Source organism: Thamnophis elegans, chromosome 12 (assembly GCF_009769535.1).
Source record: "Thamnophis elegans isolate rThaEle1 chromosome 12, rThaEle1.pri, whole genome shotgun sequence".
Classification (NCBI taxonomy): Eukaryota; Metazoa; Chordata; class Lepidosauria; order Squamata; family Colubridae; genus Thamnophis; species Thamnophis elegans.
In genome coordinates, this window is record NC_045552.1 from 17,687,477 (window position 1) to 17,704,050 (window position 16,574).

At 45.5% G+C, this 16,574-nt stretch overlaps 1 protein-coding gene across 1 annotated transcript in view; it reads left to right on the forward strand.

Annotated features, from left to right (window-relative positions):
• The first annotated feature begins 451 nt into the window (after positions 1 to 451).
• The window catches only part of MAP3K6 (mitogen-activated protein kinase kinase kinase 6), a 70,853-nt gene continuing 54,730 nt past the window's right edge, over positions 452 to 16,574 (forward strand). The window contains exons 1-2 of the mRNA XM_032227757.1: positions 452 to 1,365; positions 11,661 to 11,800. Of these exons, the coding sequence (XP_032083648.1) occupies positions 1,059 to 1,365; positions 11,661 to 11,800 (447 nt within the window). The 5' untranslated portion in view covers positions 452 to 1,058. The remainder of the gene's footprint in view (positions 1,366 to 11,660; positions 11,801 to 16,574) is intronic.

Genomic DNA, 16,574 nt, shown 5'->3' on the forward strand with positions numbered 1-16,574 from the left:
AGAAATAAAATGAGAAGGATATGGAAGAAGAGAAAGAGAAGAGAAAGAGAAAAAAGGAAGGAAGGAAGGAGAGCAAAGGAAGGAAAGAAGAAAGAGAAGGAAGGAGATGGAAGAAGAGAAAGAGAAGAGAAAGAGAAAAAAGGAAGGAAGGAAGGAAGGAGAGTAAAGGAAGAAAAAAGAAAGAAAAAGAGAAGGAAGGAGATGGAAGAAGAGAAAAAGAAGAAGAAAAAGAGAAAAAAGGAAGGAAGGCAGGAGAGGAAAAGAGAGAAAAGGAAGGCAGAAAGCAAGCAAGAAAGGGAAGTTTACTATCACATGGGGGGAGGATGAGAATCAAACGTCAACAACAACAGCAGCAACCCAGCGGTTCTTCCTTTCTCAACTTTCCCGGAACTCCCGTGAATGCCGAAGGAGCGCCACTTGGCAGGCGGGAGCTGGAAGCCGGGACGGCCGGGGGGGGGGGGGAGGCAGAGCAGGCAGCTCTCGCCACGGAGCCGAGCCTCGGCCGGGACTCGCCTCTTCTCCCCCACCCCCCCGCTGCCTGCCTTCCTCTTTGCGCAATCGGGGCGCCACCGTTCGCCCTGCGGCTTCGCCCCGGGAGGGAAGGCGGCGGAAAGACACACAGCCGCCGCCACCGCCGTTCCAGCTGGAGCCTTTCCCCGGATTGCGCCAGCAGCTCGTGGGCGTTTTCCCGCTCGCCTCGCCTCCCGCCCTTTCGGCCCGAGGAGCGCCCAGGAAGGAGAAAAGCCCCGAGAGGCTTCCGACAGCAACAGGCTGCCTGCAAGTCGCTTCCTCGGCCCTGGGCGAGCAGTCGGGCACTTGACTTCCAACGCCCCCGCCCGGGCGGGGCTCGCCACAGGCACGTGGGTCGCACCGCGCAGCCTGGAAGTTTGTCAATAGCCTCTTTTGAGAGAGAGGGAGAGGAAGGCGAAAGTTCCAGGAGGGGAGAAAGTGGTCGGCGGCTGGTGGTGGCTTTGATCTGATGCCAATTGGGGCGATGGGTCCCTCGGACGACTGAAGGCGCGCGCTTGGACCCCGGGCCCGCCAGGCGTCCCCGCGGGATGGAGGCGACGGACTCCAAGCTGGGCAGCGCCGGCAGCCTCTGGCAGGACACGCTGGCCATGGCCCTGACCCCCAGCAAGCCGCTCTCCCCGGCGGGTAGCCAGGGCTGCCGAGAGGGCGGCGGCGGCGGCAGGACCCGAGCCCTGCGCTTGGTTTACGTCTCCACCGAGGATTTGGAAAAACCGCTGCCCTTTTTGTGCCTGCAGGAAGCCTGCAGGGAGTTCCCGGGCACGGAGCTCGCCACGGTGCCTTTCGGCACTCTGATGCTGGGAGTCACGGACAGTCTGGACCGTTTCTATAACGCGGGTGAGTCCCCTGCGCCGCGCTACCCCGGCTATAGAGACTGGGCATGGCTAGTCTAGTGAAGAGAAGGACCAGGGGAGACATGATAGCAGGGTTCCAATATTTGAGGGGCTGCCACAGAGAGGAGGGGGGGTGAAGCTATTTCCCAAAGCCCCCAAAGCCAGACAAGGAGTAAGGGATGGAAACTGACCAAGGAGAGATTCAACCTAGAAATAAGAAGTAACTTTCTGACAGTGAGAGTAATCAACCAATGGAACAGAAGTTGCCTTCAGAAGTTGTGGGAGCTTCATCACTTGAGGCTTTCAAGAAAAGATTAGACTGCCATTTGTCAGAAATGATGTAGGGTCTCCTGCTTGAGTGGTGGGTTGGACTACATGACCTACAAGGCCCCTTCCAACTCTGTTAATCTGTCTAAGGGCTGGATTCTGTGCTAAATGCTGCTTAGCAGGATTTTGGTTTTTAACCTTAACTGGATTCCCACGCAACTCCGTAAACCATAAGCCGGGTTTTCCCCATCCTATGTGTTGGACTTCGACTCCCAATTTGGAGACGGCAGGTTCACAATTGTAATGGCTGGACTCCCACAAGTGGAGATTTGAAGTTTTGACACATCTAATGTATTTATTTCAGCAAGTACTGGTTGGGTGGGTGGGAGGGCAGAAGGAAGGAGGAAGGCAGGTTAAAAACTGGGTTGTTGTTGTTAGTTGCAAAGTCGTGTGTGACCCATCGCAACCCCATGGACAACGTTCCTCCAGGCCATCCTGTCCTCTACCATTCTTTGGAGTCCATTTAAGCTCACGCCAACTGCTTCAGTGACTTCATCCAGCCACCTCATTCTCTGTCGTCCCCTTCTTCTTTTGCCCTCCATCTTTCCCAGCATGAGGCTCTTCTCCAGTGAGTCCTTCCTTCTCATTAGGTGACCAAAGTATTTGAGTTTCCCCTTCAGGATCTGGCCTTCTAAAGAGCAGTCAGGGTTGATCTTCTCTAGGACTGACCAGTTGGATTGCTTTGCAGTCCAAGGGACTCGCAGGAGTCTTCTCCAGCACCAAAGTTCAAAGGCCTCCATTCTTTGGCGCTCAGCCTTTCTTATAGTCCAACTTTCACAGCTATGTATTGCAACTGGGAAAACCTGGGTTACCATAAGCCATAATGTGGCGGTCTTAGTTCTGAGTGTTTTGTGTGAATCCAGAAAGTTGTGCAAGCCTAAGGGTTGCATTTAACACCTGGTTAAATACACAGGCTTAATATCTTGTGTGGATCCAGCCAGAATGTTTCCTACAATTTCCTGAACTTGTTGCAAGTTTGAATCTATTCTTTGAGGTGTCCGTCAAACCATGCCTTTCTTTCCAAATATAGGAATCAAATTATACCTTAGTAAAGGTGGGAAATCAATTCTACCTATTGCTCTGTGAGAGGCCAGTTCCTATCTCTGTCAGTCCAACCTACCTCACAGGTTTGTTGTGGTGGCGAGGAAACTAGGAGGAAGCGGTATCAAATATGTGTTGCTGCCTTGAGTTATTTATATAAAAATAATAAAGGCGGGAATTAAATAAATAAATGTATTCCTATATAGACTGTGAGTTTTTTGCAGAAACTTTGCAGCTTCAGCAGACTGTGGAAAATTCAATTATGTAGACCAGAAAATGGGAAGGGTTTTTTTTTTTTGCTTGAAAAAGCTTTCACGAATTTCAGTTTCTTAGAAACTCTTCCAACTTATATCAGAATTGCTGCAGTTTTAAAAATTATTATTAAATTACTTTGAGCTAATGGGAAATAAATATACCAGTCCTTGAGCACATCAAGAATTCAATTTCATTAAATTTCACTTATTTGTTTCCAAGATGTAATACTGCCCCTCTTGTCAAAGCACTTCTGGAATTTAAAGCACAGAATTTAAAATGAAATTGACAGCCAAAATAACTATAAGTGCAACATGTGATCACAAGGAAATAAAAAATAAACAAGTCAAGTCATATTTTTGGGGGGGTTGTTCTATTGGAGGATATGTTATTCCGGAGCTTTGTTAATGAAATCTAAACTAATTATTTAGTAATTTAATAAAATAGAGTTGAGTATTATGTAGAAAAGAAGCCGCTTGAATGCTTTTAGTGCATCTAATCCTGTAGGTTTCTGAGTTCAGAGGCAAAGAGCTATTTCTCAATGTCTATTACTTTATCGTTTTAATCGGAGCTAGCGGGAACTTAAATCTTGGAACTGTAAACATGCAAAGCACATACTTTTTCACTGAGCTAGGGCCTCTCTGAATCCTTCTGTTTTTAGCAGATGCAGAAAAATAAGGAGCACGGTTAGAGAGGGCAGTTTTTCTAAAGCCAGCTTGAAACGTTTGCTATCTCTCTTTCCCATATAAGGCTCCAATCTGCTCTGAATGATCCTAAAAGCTATTTTGCTAGCAGATAAAATTAAGGATATTGTGCCGTATTTGCACAATAAATCTTCTTTTTTGGGGGGAGGGAGGAACCGGTATATAGACTGACCTCATCTAAACTGCTGTTCATTGTGTCACTCTCCAGATTTGTTGGCCTTCTTTGTTTAGACAAGAGGTTCTCCTGCTTCATTTCTGTTTCCTAATCTGGTGTTTTTCAAGCTTGCCAATTTTAAGACTTCAACTCCCAGAATTCCCCAGCCAGTTGCCAAGGTTGAGAATAGCAATAGCACTTAGACTTATAAACCATTTCACAGTGCTTTACAGTCCTCTCTAAGCGGTTTACAGAGTCAGCCTCTTGCCCCCAACCATCTGGGTCCTCATTTATCCCATCTCAGAAAGATGGAAGGCTGAGTCAACCTTGAGAACCACTGATCTATGTGGTATAGCCATGATGGTGAACCTATGGCATGCATGCCACAGGTGGCATGCAGAGCCCTCTTTGTGGGCATGATCCACTCTGCAAGCGTGCATGCTTCCTGCCACCCAGCTGGTTTTCAGGTCTCTGCTGTGCATGCGCAGGGGCGGTGCGCATGCAGGAGATGCATGCTATGTGTGAAGGGGCGGGGGTCATATGTGCATGCACAGGGGAAAGGGGGAGCGGGGGGTCACATGTGCATGTGCGGGGAGTTGGGCACATGTGGGGGTATCACGCATGGATGCGCGGGGTGCACGCATTGCATTATGGGTGTGCGCACACGCTTTCAGCACACGACAACAAAAAGGGTTGCCATCACTGTGGTATCGTGTAGAAGTGATTTACCATTGCTTTCTCCCACAAAGTATTAAATTATACCTTAATTATACCTTTCTACTGTAACTAACGTGATCATTCGCCTCCATCAGATTCCTGAGTATGCATCTCCTCTACCTGGGTGGCTAGGATAACCTTCCCCCTTGGGTCTCTCTGCTGTCGGTATATACTTTTGTTGTGTATTTGTGGCTTTGAGTCACACTTTGTTTTGCTTTTTGGACTCGTGGCATCTGCCTGAACAAGTCCCTGCGGTATTCTTGGCAAGATTTCGCAAGTAGTTTGCCCTTGTCTATTTTTTTTTTAAAGTCTATGAAAGAGTGAGTGGCCCAGTTGTTTGTGGAGATTCTCAGTCATCCAAGTTGTAGTTGTCTCAAAGGTGCTTCCCCCCCCCTTCAAAAGGCAACTGGACTGTTTTTTCCCTCAAGGAAGGAGGAGGAGGAGGAGGAGGAGGAGGAGGAGGGAGGAGGGAGGAGGGAGGAGAAGATAAAGGAGAAGGAAAAAGGAAGAAGGAAAGGGAGGAGGAGGAGAAGAAGGAGAAGGAGAAGGAGAAGAAACAGAAACAGAAACAGAAACAGAAACAACAATATTTTGCTTCTCATCCAAGAAGCTTCATCCGTTCTGATGGTGTTGATGGTAGGGGAGAATGGAAGGATAAGTAATGACGGTTATGATGGATGGGGGTGGGTGGGAGTGGAAGGGTAGGTTCTGCAAAGACATATAATCTTTCCATCATCCCCACCATTCTATCAGTATCGATCCTTCCATTCCTCCCACCCAGTGGTGGGATTCAGCCAGTTCGCACCACTTTGAGAGAATCAGTTGTGAACTTTCTGAGCAGTTTGGTGAACTGGTTGTTGGAAGAAATCATCAGGGCAGAGAACTGGTTGTTAAATTATTTGAATCCCACCACTGCTCCTACCCCCATCAGAACCGATGAAGCTTCTTGGGTGAGAAGCGAAACATTTTCTACTTCTTCCTCCTCAAGGAAAAAAACAGTCCAGCCTTTTGAAGGAAAAAAAAGCACATTTGAGATGACTGGCCTAAGGTGAGCCAGCTGACTTCATAACCAAGACAGGACTAGAACTCATGGTTCCCTAGTTTCTAGGCTGATGCCTTAATCAACTCTTCTTGTGCGCTTCCAAAAGTCTTTTGCTCATCCCTCATAAAAACGCCGTGATGAAACAACTGTGCAGGCCTTGAGGGAACAACACAGATTTACTCATGGTTTATTCAGCACACCCAATTTTCTGGATCTTCACCCAACATACTGAAACACAAACTGATCAAAATAAGCTAGGTTTGAACAATATGCCAGGTTAACAAATTTGCGTAGCCAACTTGTGGTTGACTGCTTGAAGAGTCAGTCACTTACTGTATTTTTCAGACTATAAGACACACCTAAATTTACAGGAGAAAAACAAGTTTTTGGCCTCTGTGAATCGCGTTTTCGCCCTCCCAGGCCCCCAGAAGCACTCCGCAGGCCAACAACGGATGTGTTTTTGGTGAAAACTGGCCCATTTTGGGTGAAAACTGGATATGCGGAACACTGCAGAGTGCTTCTGGTGGCCGTGGAGGGCAAAAATGCGATGACATGGAGTTCGGGAGGCCAAAAACGCCTGTATTCAGTCTATAAGATGCACCTAAATTTTCACCCACTTTTAGGGAAGGGAAAGGTGCATCTTATATTCCAAAAATTATGGTAAGTTCACACACTGTTGTTCATTTAAACATAATTTTGGGCCTAGCCACGTTTTTTCACTTGTTCTAAGCCAGGGGTGTCAAACTCGATTTCATTGAGGGCCGCATCAGGGTTGTGTTTGATCTCGGGGGTGGAGGCATGGCGTGGCTGACTGGGTGGGCGTGGTCATCTCAATGTCACTCATGTCGGCAGTACCTGTGGTGGCTCGGGCAGGGCTGGGGGGATTCTCCTGCAGCCCTCTGCCAGTGAAAACAGAGCTCCGGAGGGCCGTGTACGGCCCTCCTGACATCCATTTTCTCTGGCACAGGCACTGCAGGCCAGTCCTTCACTGTTTCCAGGGTGGCACCATAAGGGCCAGATCCAGCCCCCGGGCCTTGAGTTTGACACCCACCCACCCCGTTCTAAGCCATGGATGGCAAACTACAATGTCCAGTTCATACATACAAATCCATGCAATATACAAGAAAACCCTGATGTGGCTTAATGAAGTGTGTGAATGTAGATAACATGATGCTAATTCAAGAATTCCAAACTGATTTGCATATAATTCTAGTCCACCATAGGTGATCTTATCAAGCCAGAACCTATCTACATTATGAATTAACATTATATGCAAAGTAGGCAAGGAAGACAAGTTCCTTCCAGACCTGGAAGGATCTCCTGGTAGATTGCCATTCAACGAAAAAGTTGCTGGAGGTGTTAAGTATGCAAAGCACTCCTGGCTTCCATCATCAGACAGATTCTTGGGTTTGCATTTTCTGTTTCAGCTGCATAATGCATTGGGTTTGATTCCAGAAAGATGCCTTGCAGCATCTGTCTGCGCATCCTCAAAGCTGCTGTGTCTTTTTTTCTTGGATTGCAGAGTCAGTGATGACAATCGTACAGTCCTGAGAAAAGATGCGGCTACTTTGAAGAGTGGTGGTTATGCATTTACTGTATTTTTCGGAGTATAAGAAGCACCGGAGTATAAGACGCACCAAGATTTTGAAGAGGCAAATTTTTAAAAAAAGTTTTTGCACTCGGCAGAACTCCCCCAAATGGCCCATTCTTTCACGAAAATGGGCCCGTTTTTTCCCCCAAAAAACAGGGCACGCATAGCCTTTAGGAGGCTTATATAGAGTTCTCCTGGAGGCTGGGGAGGGGCAAAAACAAGCAAAAAAATGGCCCATTTTTCATTCATTTTTGCCCGCCCCCAGTAGCACTCTGGAAGCCTCCTAAAGGCTATGCAGGGCCATTTTTGCAAAGGGGGCGGGGTTTCAGGAGTCAAAAACACTGTATTCCAATGCTTCTCAACCTTGGCCCACCTGAAGATGCGTGGACTTCAACTCCCAGAATTCCCCAGCCAGCTCTGCTAGCTGGGGGATTCTGGGAGTTGAAGTCCACGCATCTTCAGGTGACCAAGGTTGAGAAACACTGCTGTATTCAGTGTATAAGACACACCCAGATTTTCACCCTCTTTTTTGAGGGAAAAAGGTGCATCTTATATTCTGAAAAATATGGTACTTGTGCATGCTCTGAGCATGCTCTGAGGTACTTTTTAAGATCCCGCCCCCTTACCGCTGGTGATCTGAATTGCGGCAGAATGGAAAAAGTAGTCTTGAGTTGATACTCTATCTGCGAGGAAGGTTTGAAAGGAAAACAAAAATGTTGTCTGGATCAGCCGCCTCATTCGGCTGTGTGCAGAACGAATCTTCCCAAGAAAGGAAGAGAAGTGCAGTGTAGAAAAAGGGAAATCTATGCAAATGAATGAAATTAGTGGTGGGTTAGGACAGAAGCAATGTGTAATTACTAAGGGAGCCACAAAGGATGTGAGAGCGAACATCCTCTTAATCAACTCTTGCCTGACAGGCTGAGCAAGTTAAAACTTGGACAGCCGCTTGTCAAACTGTCACACCACAAATCCGATGTGTCCAAGAGACTCAACATCAGCACTTGGCACCCAGCTTCACACACACCTTCCGTGGACTCCTCCTTTAATTAAAGTTTGCCTCCCGGGTGCAACCACCATGATTATTCCGCTGGATTTCTTGGCCGCGTTCATCTCCTGAAGCATGCCTGATTGTAACCTTGCTGTAAGCGTAGCAGGAAATGTATGTGGCAGATGAGTGAATGGATTTGGAGCACTGCTAATGCATTATTAACGCTCAGATGGCCTGCGAGAAAAGAGGAAGCTCTCCAGAGCATCCTTTGCCTGGAGCCCCTTCCAGACTAGAGGTAACCCTGAACGGAATGGACAACTCGTTACAGCCAAATTGCCACGGCCAACTCGCCACGGGGCAGCCCACAGCAGGACAATTCAACAATTCAATTTAATTATTTATAATAATTAAAATTATTTTATTTTTTGATGTCCACGTTTCATTTTGTCCCTCCTTTGGCCTCCCTTTTTTCATGAGCCTATTCTACTATTTCTTCGATATTATTTCTTGTCCGGCAATGGGTTGTCCTGGGGCGAGTTGGCTGCAGTGAGTTGTCCTGGGTATACCACTGAATATAAGTGGTCCTCAACTTAGAGGGACGCGGTGACTCAGTGGCTAAGATGCTGAGCTTGTCAGCAGTTCGGTGGTTCAAATCCCTAGCGCCGCATAATGGAGTGAGCTCCCATTACTTGTCCCAGTTCTGCCAACCTAGCAGTTCAAAAACATGTAAAAATGCAAGTAGAACAATAGAGGAACCACCTTTGGTGGGAAGGTAACAGTGTTCTATGCGCCTTCGACATTTGGTCATGCCGGCCACCTGACCACAGAGACTTCTTCAGAGATCGCTGGCTCTTCAGCTTTGAAACGGAGATGAGCACTGCCCCCTAGAGTCAGGAATGACTAGCAAATACAGGAAGTCCTCAACTAATGACCACAACAAAGCCCAAATTTTGTCAGTAAGTGAGACATTTGTTAAGTGAAATTTGCCCCATTTTACAACTTTTCTTGCCCCAGTTGATAAGTGAATCACTGCATTTCATTTTTTGCACACTGAACCGGCAGTAATGCCGGCAGCAACCCACTCCTGATGTATGCGCATTAGGGGAGGAGGAAAATTGAGGACAAGGAATCGACTCGGGAAGCAAGGCACACATGGATGCTGAATAGCCCCTCCCTGGCTGGGGAATAAATAGAAGGAAAGGGGAGTGGTGGTCATAGGAGACAACAGTTTGGATTTCTGAAGATTTGGCTCATCGTGTTTCGTGACTGCTTGCCAGAACTTAATTTGCAGCTTGGAGCTCACAGCCTGGCAATTGTCACAAGGAACATAAGGTCTGTTACTGCCATTAACTCTTCGAAGGAATATTGCCTGGATTTTTTGGTGTGTGAATGCCATTAATTCATAGGAGATAAATAAAGAGGTTTCTTGCTTCTGCTAAGGCTGGGTCAGAACAACCATTTCCACCTTTGACTGATTGTACAGTTGTCATCTCAGAAGAATTTGAGAAGAAACACAGCCCAGGATTAGCTGACCTTTTGTACACCCCTCTCAAACAGGAAACAGCCAGTGATGGGTATAGATAAAAAACACAAGCATTAATCCCCTTAGATAAAATAATTGCTGGGATTGAAAAAAACAACACTGTGGATCCTGCTTACAATTCTGAGAAAGATTATGATCAGGCTAACGAGCAGCGTCTGATTATAAATCTCCCCCCCTTGTGCTTCTTTTATCTTTAAATTGAACTGGACAAGTTTTCAAAAAATTGTTTTCTGTTATAAAGTAGGCCAGATCGCCTTAGGAAAAGGGCCCAAAAACCTGGCCAGAACATTAAGTAGGAGCATTCCTATTACAAAGAGAAAAAGGGTGCTAAGCAATGTTTTTATTTTGTTTTGTTTTTACTTGTTTTGTTTCTCTTGCAATTATCTCCCCTTATGCATATATTTATACGCACACTGGCACACATACAGTATCTGATCGTCTAATAGACAAGCGTAGCAACAATCTTCAAGAACAAGAGCGTAGGAAATAATTCCTGCAAACAATTATACGTGCACCTAAAAAGCAGCAATAAAGAAATATTCAATGAATGGAATGGAATGGAATGGATCAGTAAAATAAGTTGCCAATTACCTCCCTGCGACCAATTAGATCTCATAGATTGGGCCTCCTCCGAATTCCATCTGCCAGCCAGTGCCGGCTGGCAACTACAAGGAGGAGGGCCTTTTCAGTAGTAGCTCCGACCCTTTGGAACGAGCTCCCCGTGGAGATTCGTACTCTCACCACCGTCCAGGCCTTCCGCATAGCCCTTAAGACCTGGCTAGCCCGTCAGGCCTGGGGACAAAGATAGCCGCCCCTCCCGAATGATGAATGAATGTTGCCTATTATTTTTACTTATGTGTGTCTACGTTATTGTTTGTATTCCCCTTCCTGATTTTATGTGAGCCGCCCTGAGTCCCCTCAGGGAAAAGGGCGGCCTACAAATGTTAATAAACTCAAACTCAAACTAAGGCTGTTTAGTTCCTCTATTTTGGTATTCTTTTGAATGGACCAGCAACAGTTTTGCAAGGTTTTAGCCTGGGTGCTTACTTCCGCCTGGGATATCCTGGGAAATTCTGCCTACAAAGTATGTAGGGCAGCCGCTTAGTTTGCTCGTTGTCTTCAGAACAATCTGATCCAGGGGTGTCAAACTCAAGGCCTGGGGGCTGGATTCGGCCCATGGGGTGCTTAGATCTGGCCCACAGGGCTGCCCTGGAAAGAGTGAAGGCCTGGCCCATAGTGACTCTACCAGCGAAAACAGAGCTTGCAAGGGCTGCCAGCAGCCCTCCCGAGCTTTGTTTTCACTGGCAGAGAGTTGCAGGAGGCTGTCGCAGCTGAAAACAGAGCTCGCAAGGGCAGCAGGCGTCCCTCCTGAGCTCCGTTTTTGCTGGCAGAGGGTGGGAGGAAGGCATCTCGGGTCAAAACAGAGTTCAGGAACCCTTTCTCACTGGCAGAGCGGTTGAGCCACCACCGGCGCCCCCAACACCAGTGATGTTGAGCTGGCCATGCCCACCCTGGCAACATCCATCCTGGTCCTCCGAGGTCAAACATAACCTTCATGTAGCCCTCAATGAAATTGAGTTTGACACCCCTGATCTGATCCCTTCTCTTTCAAAGATCTTCAACCTCTTGATAAATTGCACAGGAGGTTTTGGGTGCTAGCTGCAAAGCTGCATGGACCTTCAAAACTCTTGGTGGACAATGAACAAGCAGCAGGGTGTGGTCTCCAAAGACATTAAGATGCCAGGGATTGTTATGTTTTTGTGGAACGTTCTGTCCCTGATGACCAGAATGCTTTCTTCTCTGTTTGTTCAAGAGGTGGCTCAAGATGAATGAGATTGGCCTCAGTAACCTGCCCTTAGCCACCAGCCGGATGAGGGCAGTGTGAAAACGTGGAAGAGCTGGTGTTCTGTGGTTGATATCTGCCCTTTCTACCTTTGCAGATGTGGTGGTTGTGGAGATGAGCAACAGCCTGTGTCAGCCTTCACTTTTCTATCACCTGGGAGTACGTGAGAGTTTCAGTATGACCAACAATATTCTCCTTTGCTGTTATACCGATCTTCCAGAATTGCAAGCTCTCCGTGTGAGTATGGTCATCGTGCAATTCCAATAAAGGTTTGAAGGTTTATTGTATTTATATGCCGCTCTATTCCCGGAGGGACTCAGGGCGGCTAACAAACCCGGGGGGGGGGGGGGGTAAAACAAGAAGGGAATACTACAAACAAAGTACAAGAGAATTTAAAAAGATAATCAACAGTCACACAATTCGAGGGGGGAAGGGAACTTGTCAACCCCAGGCCTACTGGCACAGCCAGGTTTTAACGGCTTTGCGGAAAGCATGGAGGAAGGTGAGGGTCCGAATCTCTGCGGGGAGTTCGTTCCAAAGGGCCGGAGCAGCCACAGAGAAGGCCCTCCTCCGGGTAGTAGCCAGATGACATTGGTCAGTAGATGGAACCCGGAGGAGGCCTAATCTGTGGGATCTAATGGGCCTTTGGGAGGTAATTGGCAGCAGGTGGTCTCTCAAGTACCCAGGTCCAATACCATGAAGGGCTTTATAAGTGACGACTAGCACCTTGAAGCATATCCGGAGACCAATAGGTAGCCAGTGCAGCTCGCGGAGGATAGGTGTAACGTGGGTGTACCAGGGTGCACCCACAATCGCTCGCACGTAGTCACAGGGTTTATTTGCACAGTCTTTGATGCTCTCTGAATTTGGTTGTTTGCTTAGAGACGTTTCGTTACCCAACTAAGTAACAGCATCTGTGCTACAATCATGTATCAGTGCTATCCACATCATTTGATGATGTTACCTAGTTTGGTAATGAAACCTCTGCAAGCAAACAACCAAGCTCAGAGAGCACCAAGAACTCCACAGTGCAATTTGTTAGGAGGCACATTTTTGGAGATCCAGCCATACAGAGAAGTTCAGGCTACGTTGCTTTGAATCAACTGTTTCTAAGGCAGAAGGAAGCAGGTATCAAACTTCTGGTATCTACCTTTCAAGGAACCGAAGCACCAGACCCCTATCATTGTTATAAAAGATTTTTTTTCGAGATAAAAAATGAGTACAAGTTAATATAAAACAGGGTGGGTTCTTGCCGGCATTACTACTGGTTCGGTGCCGGAAAAATTTTGCGCACGTGTGCATTTGCCCCTAAAAAGGTCTGTGCATGCATGTAACATTTAAAGGGGGGGGAATTACATTTTTTCAATGAAGATTGTTCTGTGCATGTGCAGAACAGAAAATCAGGATGGCTCCGTTGAGGATAGAACCGGTACGGTCATGTGTCCGGACGAGTTACTATCTTCTCAGCCGAACCAGTCCGAACTGATAGGAACCGACCTCTGATAGAAAGTAAGAAAAAGAAAAGAATAAGGAAGAATTAAAAGAAAAAGCTAAACGTGCAAGAGAGGGGAAAAAATAAAAAAGAAATAGTGTCAGAGTATTTGTAGCGTGACTACTATTAGGAGCAAAGCACAGCACACAGAGACTTAGACAATTAACAGTGGTTTATATACAAGACAATACAGAACAGTGGTGGGTTTCAAAAATTGTTCGAACCTACTCTGTGGGTGTGGCCTCCTTTGTGGGAGTGGCTTGCCGCCCATGTGACCGGATGGGAGTGGCTTGCCGCCCATGTGACCGGATATGAAGATGCCGACGACACTTGTCAGAACCACCTTAAATTACCGCACACACAGCACTGGCATGCATAAGAATATGATGTACACCTGTTTTTTAAAGGGCATCTTTGGTTTGCGTTAAAACAACTTCAACACACGCAATGTTCTGATTGCACCACAAACGCAGTAGTCATCCTTACCTTTCACAGAGGCCCTGAGTTTTATAAATATGAGCATGATAGTGTAGAATAATCATATCCAAGGACCAGTGGTGGGTTTCAAAAAATTTTGGAACTTCTTCTGTAGGTGTGGCCTGCTTTCTGGGTCCACTGGTGGAACCTCTTCTAACCGGTTCGGTAGATTTGACGAACCGGTTCTACCGAATAGGTGCAAACTGGTAGGAACCCACCTCTGCTGACAAGCAATCAATCTTCTTCTTAACACTACATGGAGAAATTAGCAATGGATACTGGATACAAGGAGAGAGATACATGGAGAGAGATACCCCCTCTCAGGGTGCCCTTTATATAGACACCTCTTAAAGTGGTAAAGACCTATGTGGACCCCTTCATGGCCTTCAAGTGGCTATACCAATGCTGATTCATCTTCATTGCATCAGCCTTACATTTCCATCAGCTTTACAGTTGCATCAACCTTACATTGGCTGGCCAGCTTTAAATCATCATTACCCTGACAAATAGAAAAGAAAGAAAAAAGACACAAAGTAGCTTCTGCCCTTCTTTACAGCAGTTATAAATACATTTATAAATTTACCCCTTTATTTGTGTAACTGACGTTATAGTTACCACGTTAACTCATTTCTATCTGGCTATGTAATAATCAAAACCACAAATCATAAGTTTAGTTTTTGTTCTGTTTCATGCAAAAACTCTAAGAAGGGATTTCCAGTAAGCAATAAATGTAGATATTATCTTTTCCCTGAACAAAGAAGTCGATTTGACTATTTTAGGAAGTTTCATCTTCATGAACAACCATTCCTCCATTGTGGGTAATGTCAGATCTGTCAATCTTTGTGCATACGATAATCTTGCTGAAGTTGTCACGTACAAAAATTAAGTCCCCTAACTTTTTCTAACTGGTTGTCTAACAGTCCCAAAAAACAATAATCTGGTCTTAATCTTTTACCCGTGTTATCCATCAATTCTATTTGATCTTCTGTTTACAAATTGTTTGATTAACGTCTTCCTCTTCCGTTTATCCATCTTAAAGCCTACTCATATATATAAAAAAAAATTGCAGGAGGCATGATGGCTCTGTGGCTAAAGATGCTGAGCTTGTCAGCTGGAAAGCTTTGACAGCCTGAGTTTGAGACTCGAGTGATGGGGTGAGCTCCTGTTACTTGCTTCAGCTCCTGCCCACCTAGCAATTCAAAAGCATGCAAATGCGAGAAGATAAATAGGTACCACTTTGGTAGGAAGGTAACAGTGTTTTGTGTGCCTTGGCATATAGTCATTCTTGCCACCTGATCATGGAACTGTCTTTGGAAATGCTGATTCCTTCAGTTAAGAATCAGAGCTGAGCATCACCCCCTAGAATCAGACATGACTGGACAGGGGTAATCTTTACTTTTACCTTTATTTTAAATTATTTTAATTTGCCCATTAATGTTTCAATTCCCTTTAAAGGACCTTCCAGAAATACCAAGTGATCTGCAAAAGCTCTTAACTTGTAACTTTTTAAAAAAATCTTTATTCTAACAATCCTCTCATCTTGTTTTAAGTATTCAATATTTCAAGAACTAAAATAAACAAAAGAGAGGGTAATGGGAGCCCTGCCTTATTCATGTTTGTGTCACTCATGGATTTATTAGTTCTCCATTAAAAAAATTTTTGGGCTGTTTGTGAAGCAGAAATGGATCTGTTCTCTCCAAAATTCACATCTTCCAAAACCTTGAACAGGAAATCCCAATTTAACTTGTCAAAGGCCTTTTCTTCTTGTTTTTCAAAAACAATGCTTCACATTCTCCAAAACATCCAACACGTTTCTAAAAATGTCCTTTTGTTCTTGCAAAACTATTTTCAGTCCACCAGTTTCTGATGAGGATTTGTGTTGTGTTTTCCGCATTTCTAAAATAAATTTGAACTAGTGATTCATCCCAAAGGTGCTTTTTCAAAAGGCAACTGGACTTTGTTTTTCCTTGAAGACGTTTTGCTTCTCATCCAAGAAGCTACTTCGATGCAAAGCGAAATGCCTTCAAGGAAAAACAAAGTTCAGTTGCCTTTTGAACAAGCATCTTTGGGACAACTATGACCTAGATAACTGAGGATCTCCCTAGACATGTAAAGTTCCGTCATTTTGACATATCTGTAGGAGGAAGGCCGAACTAGAAATTGAATTTTTTTTCTTGTAAGACTGCCTAAGGGGTAGGAGAAATTCCATTTCCTTTTTCCAAGAATGTCTATGTGGATTCACAATCAGAGTGTTTTAGCACACCTGTCTCCCTCCATCTTCAGATAGCATATTTAATAACAGGACCGGGGCAGGGAGAGAAATATTGCCTCCCTGTCTCAGAGTGGGGCTTTTCAAGTGATTTCTCAACATATTTCCTTAGAGGGAAGGGACATAGGTATTCTAAGAATATAGGACACTGCTTTCTACTGAGTCATGCTCTTGGAAGGTCAGTGTCAACCCCACCCACAGGCAGTGGCTTTTAATATTTCAGCAACCTCTTCCCAGCACACCTTAATGGGCTGATGTCTATGGAGATTCTCAGTCATCCACATCATGGCTGCCCCAAAAGTGCTTTTTCAAGAGGCAACTGGACTTTCTGGTTTTTCTTTGAAGACGTTTCGCTTCTCATCCAAGAAGCTTCTTCAACTCTGGCTGGATGGTGGGGAATGGAAGGGTTTATACTCCTTGCAGACAACTGGTCATTTGCATCCTTTTAGCAAGTTGTTAGATCTCAATTTCAACTCCCCAAATTTATCAGCTACCGTTTTGTACACCACACGGTGTTGCTTTTGGTGAAATGGGCAACTGTATAAATTAGATAGATGAATAAATGTCATCATTCATTTCCTGATTTCTTTCCCCAAATGATTTTTCTGGAAGCTTCTGATGAATCTTAGTACGGAGACACATCTTCCTTGTGGATGCAGGAGATTTAATCTCGTTTTAACTCTGCATGCCCTAAAGCAGTGGTCACTAACTGGTGGTTCGTGGACCACTGGTGGTCCGTGAAAAAATTTGGGTGGTCGGAGAAAAATTAATCG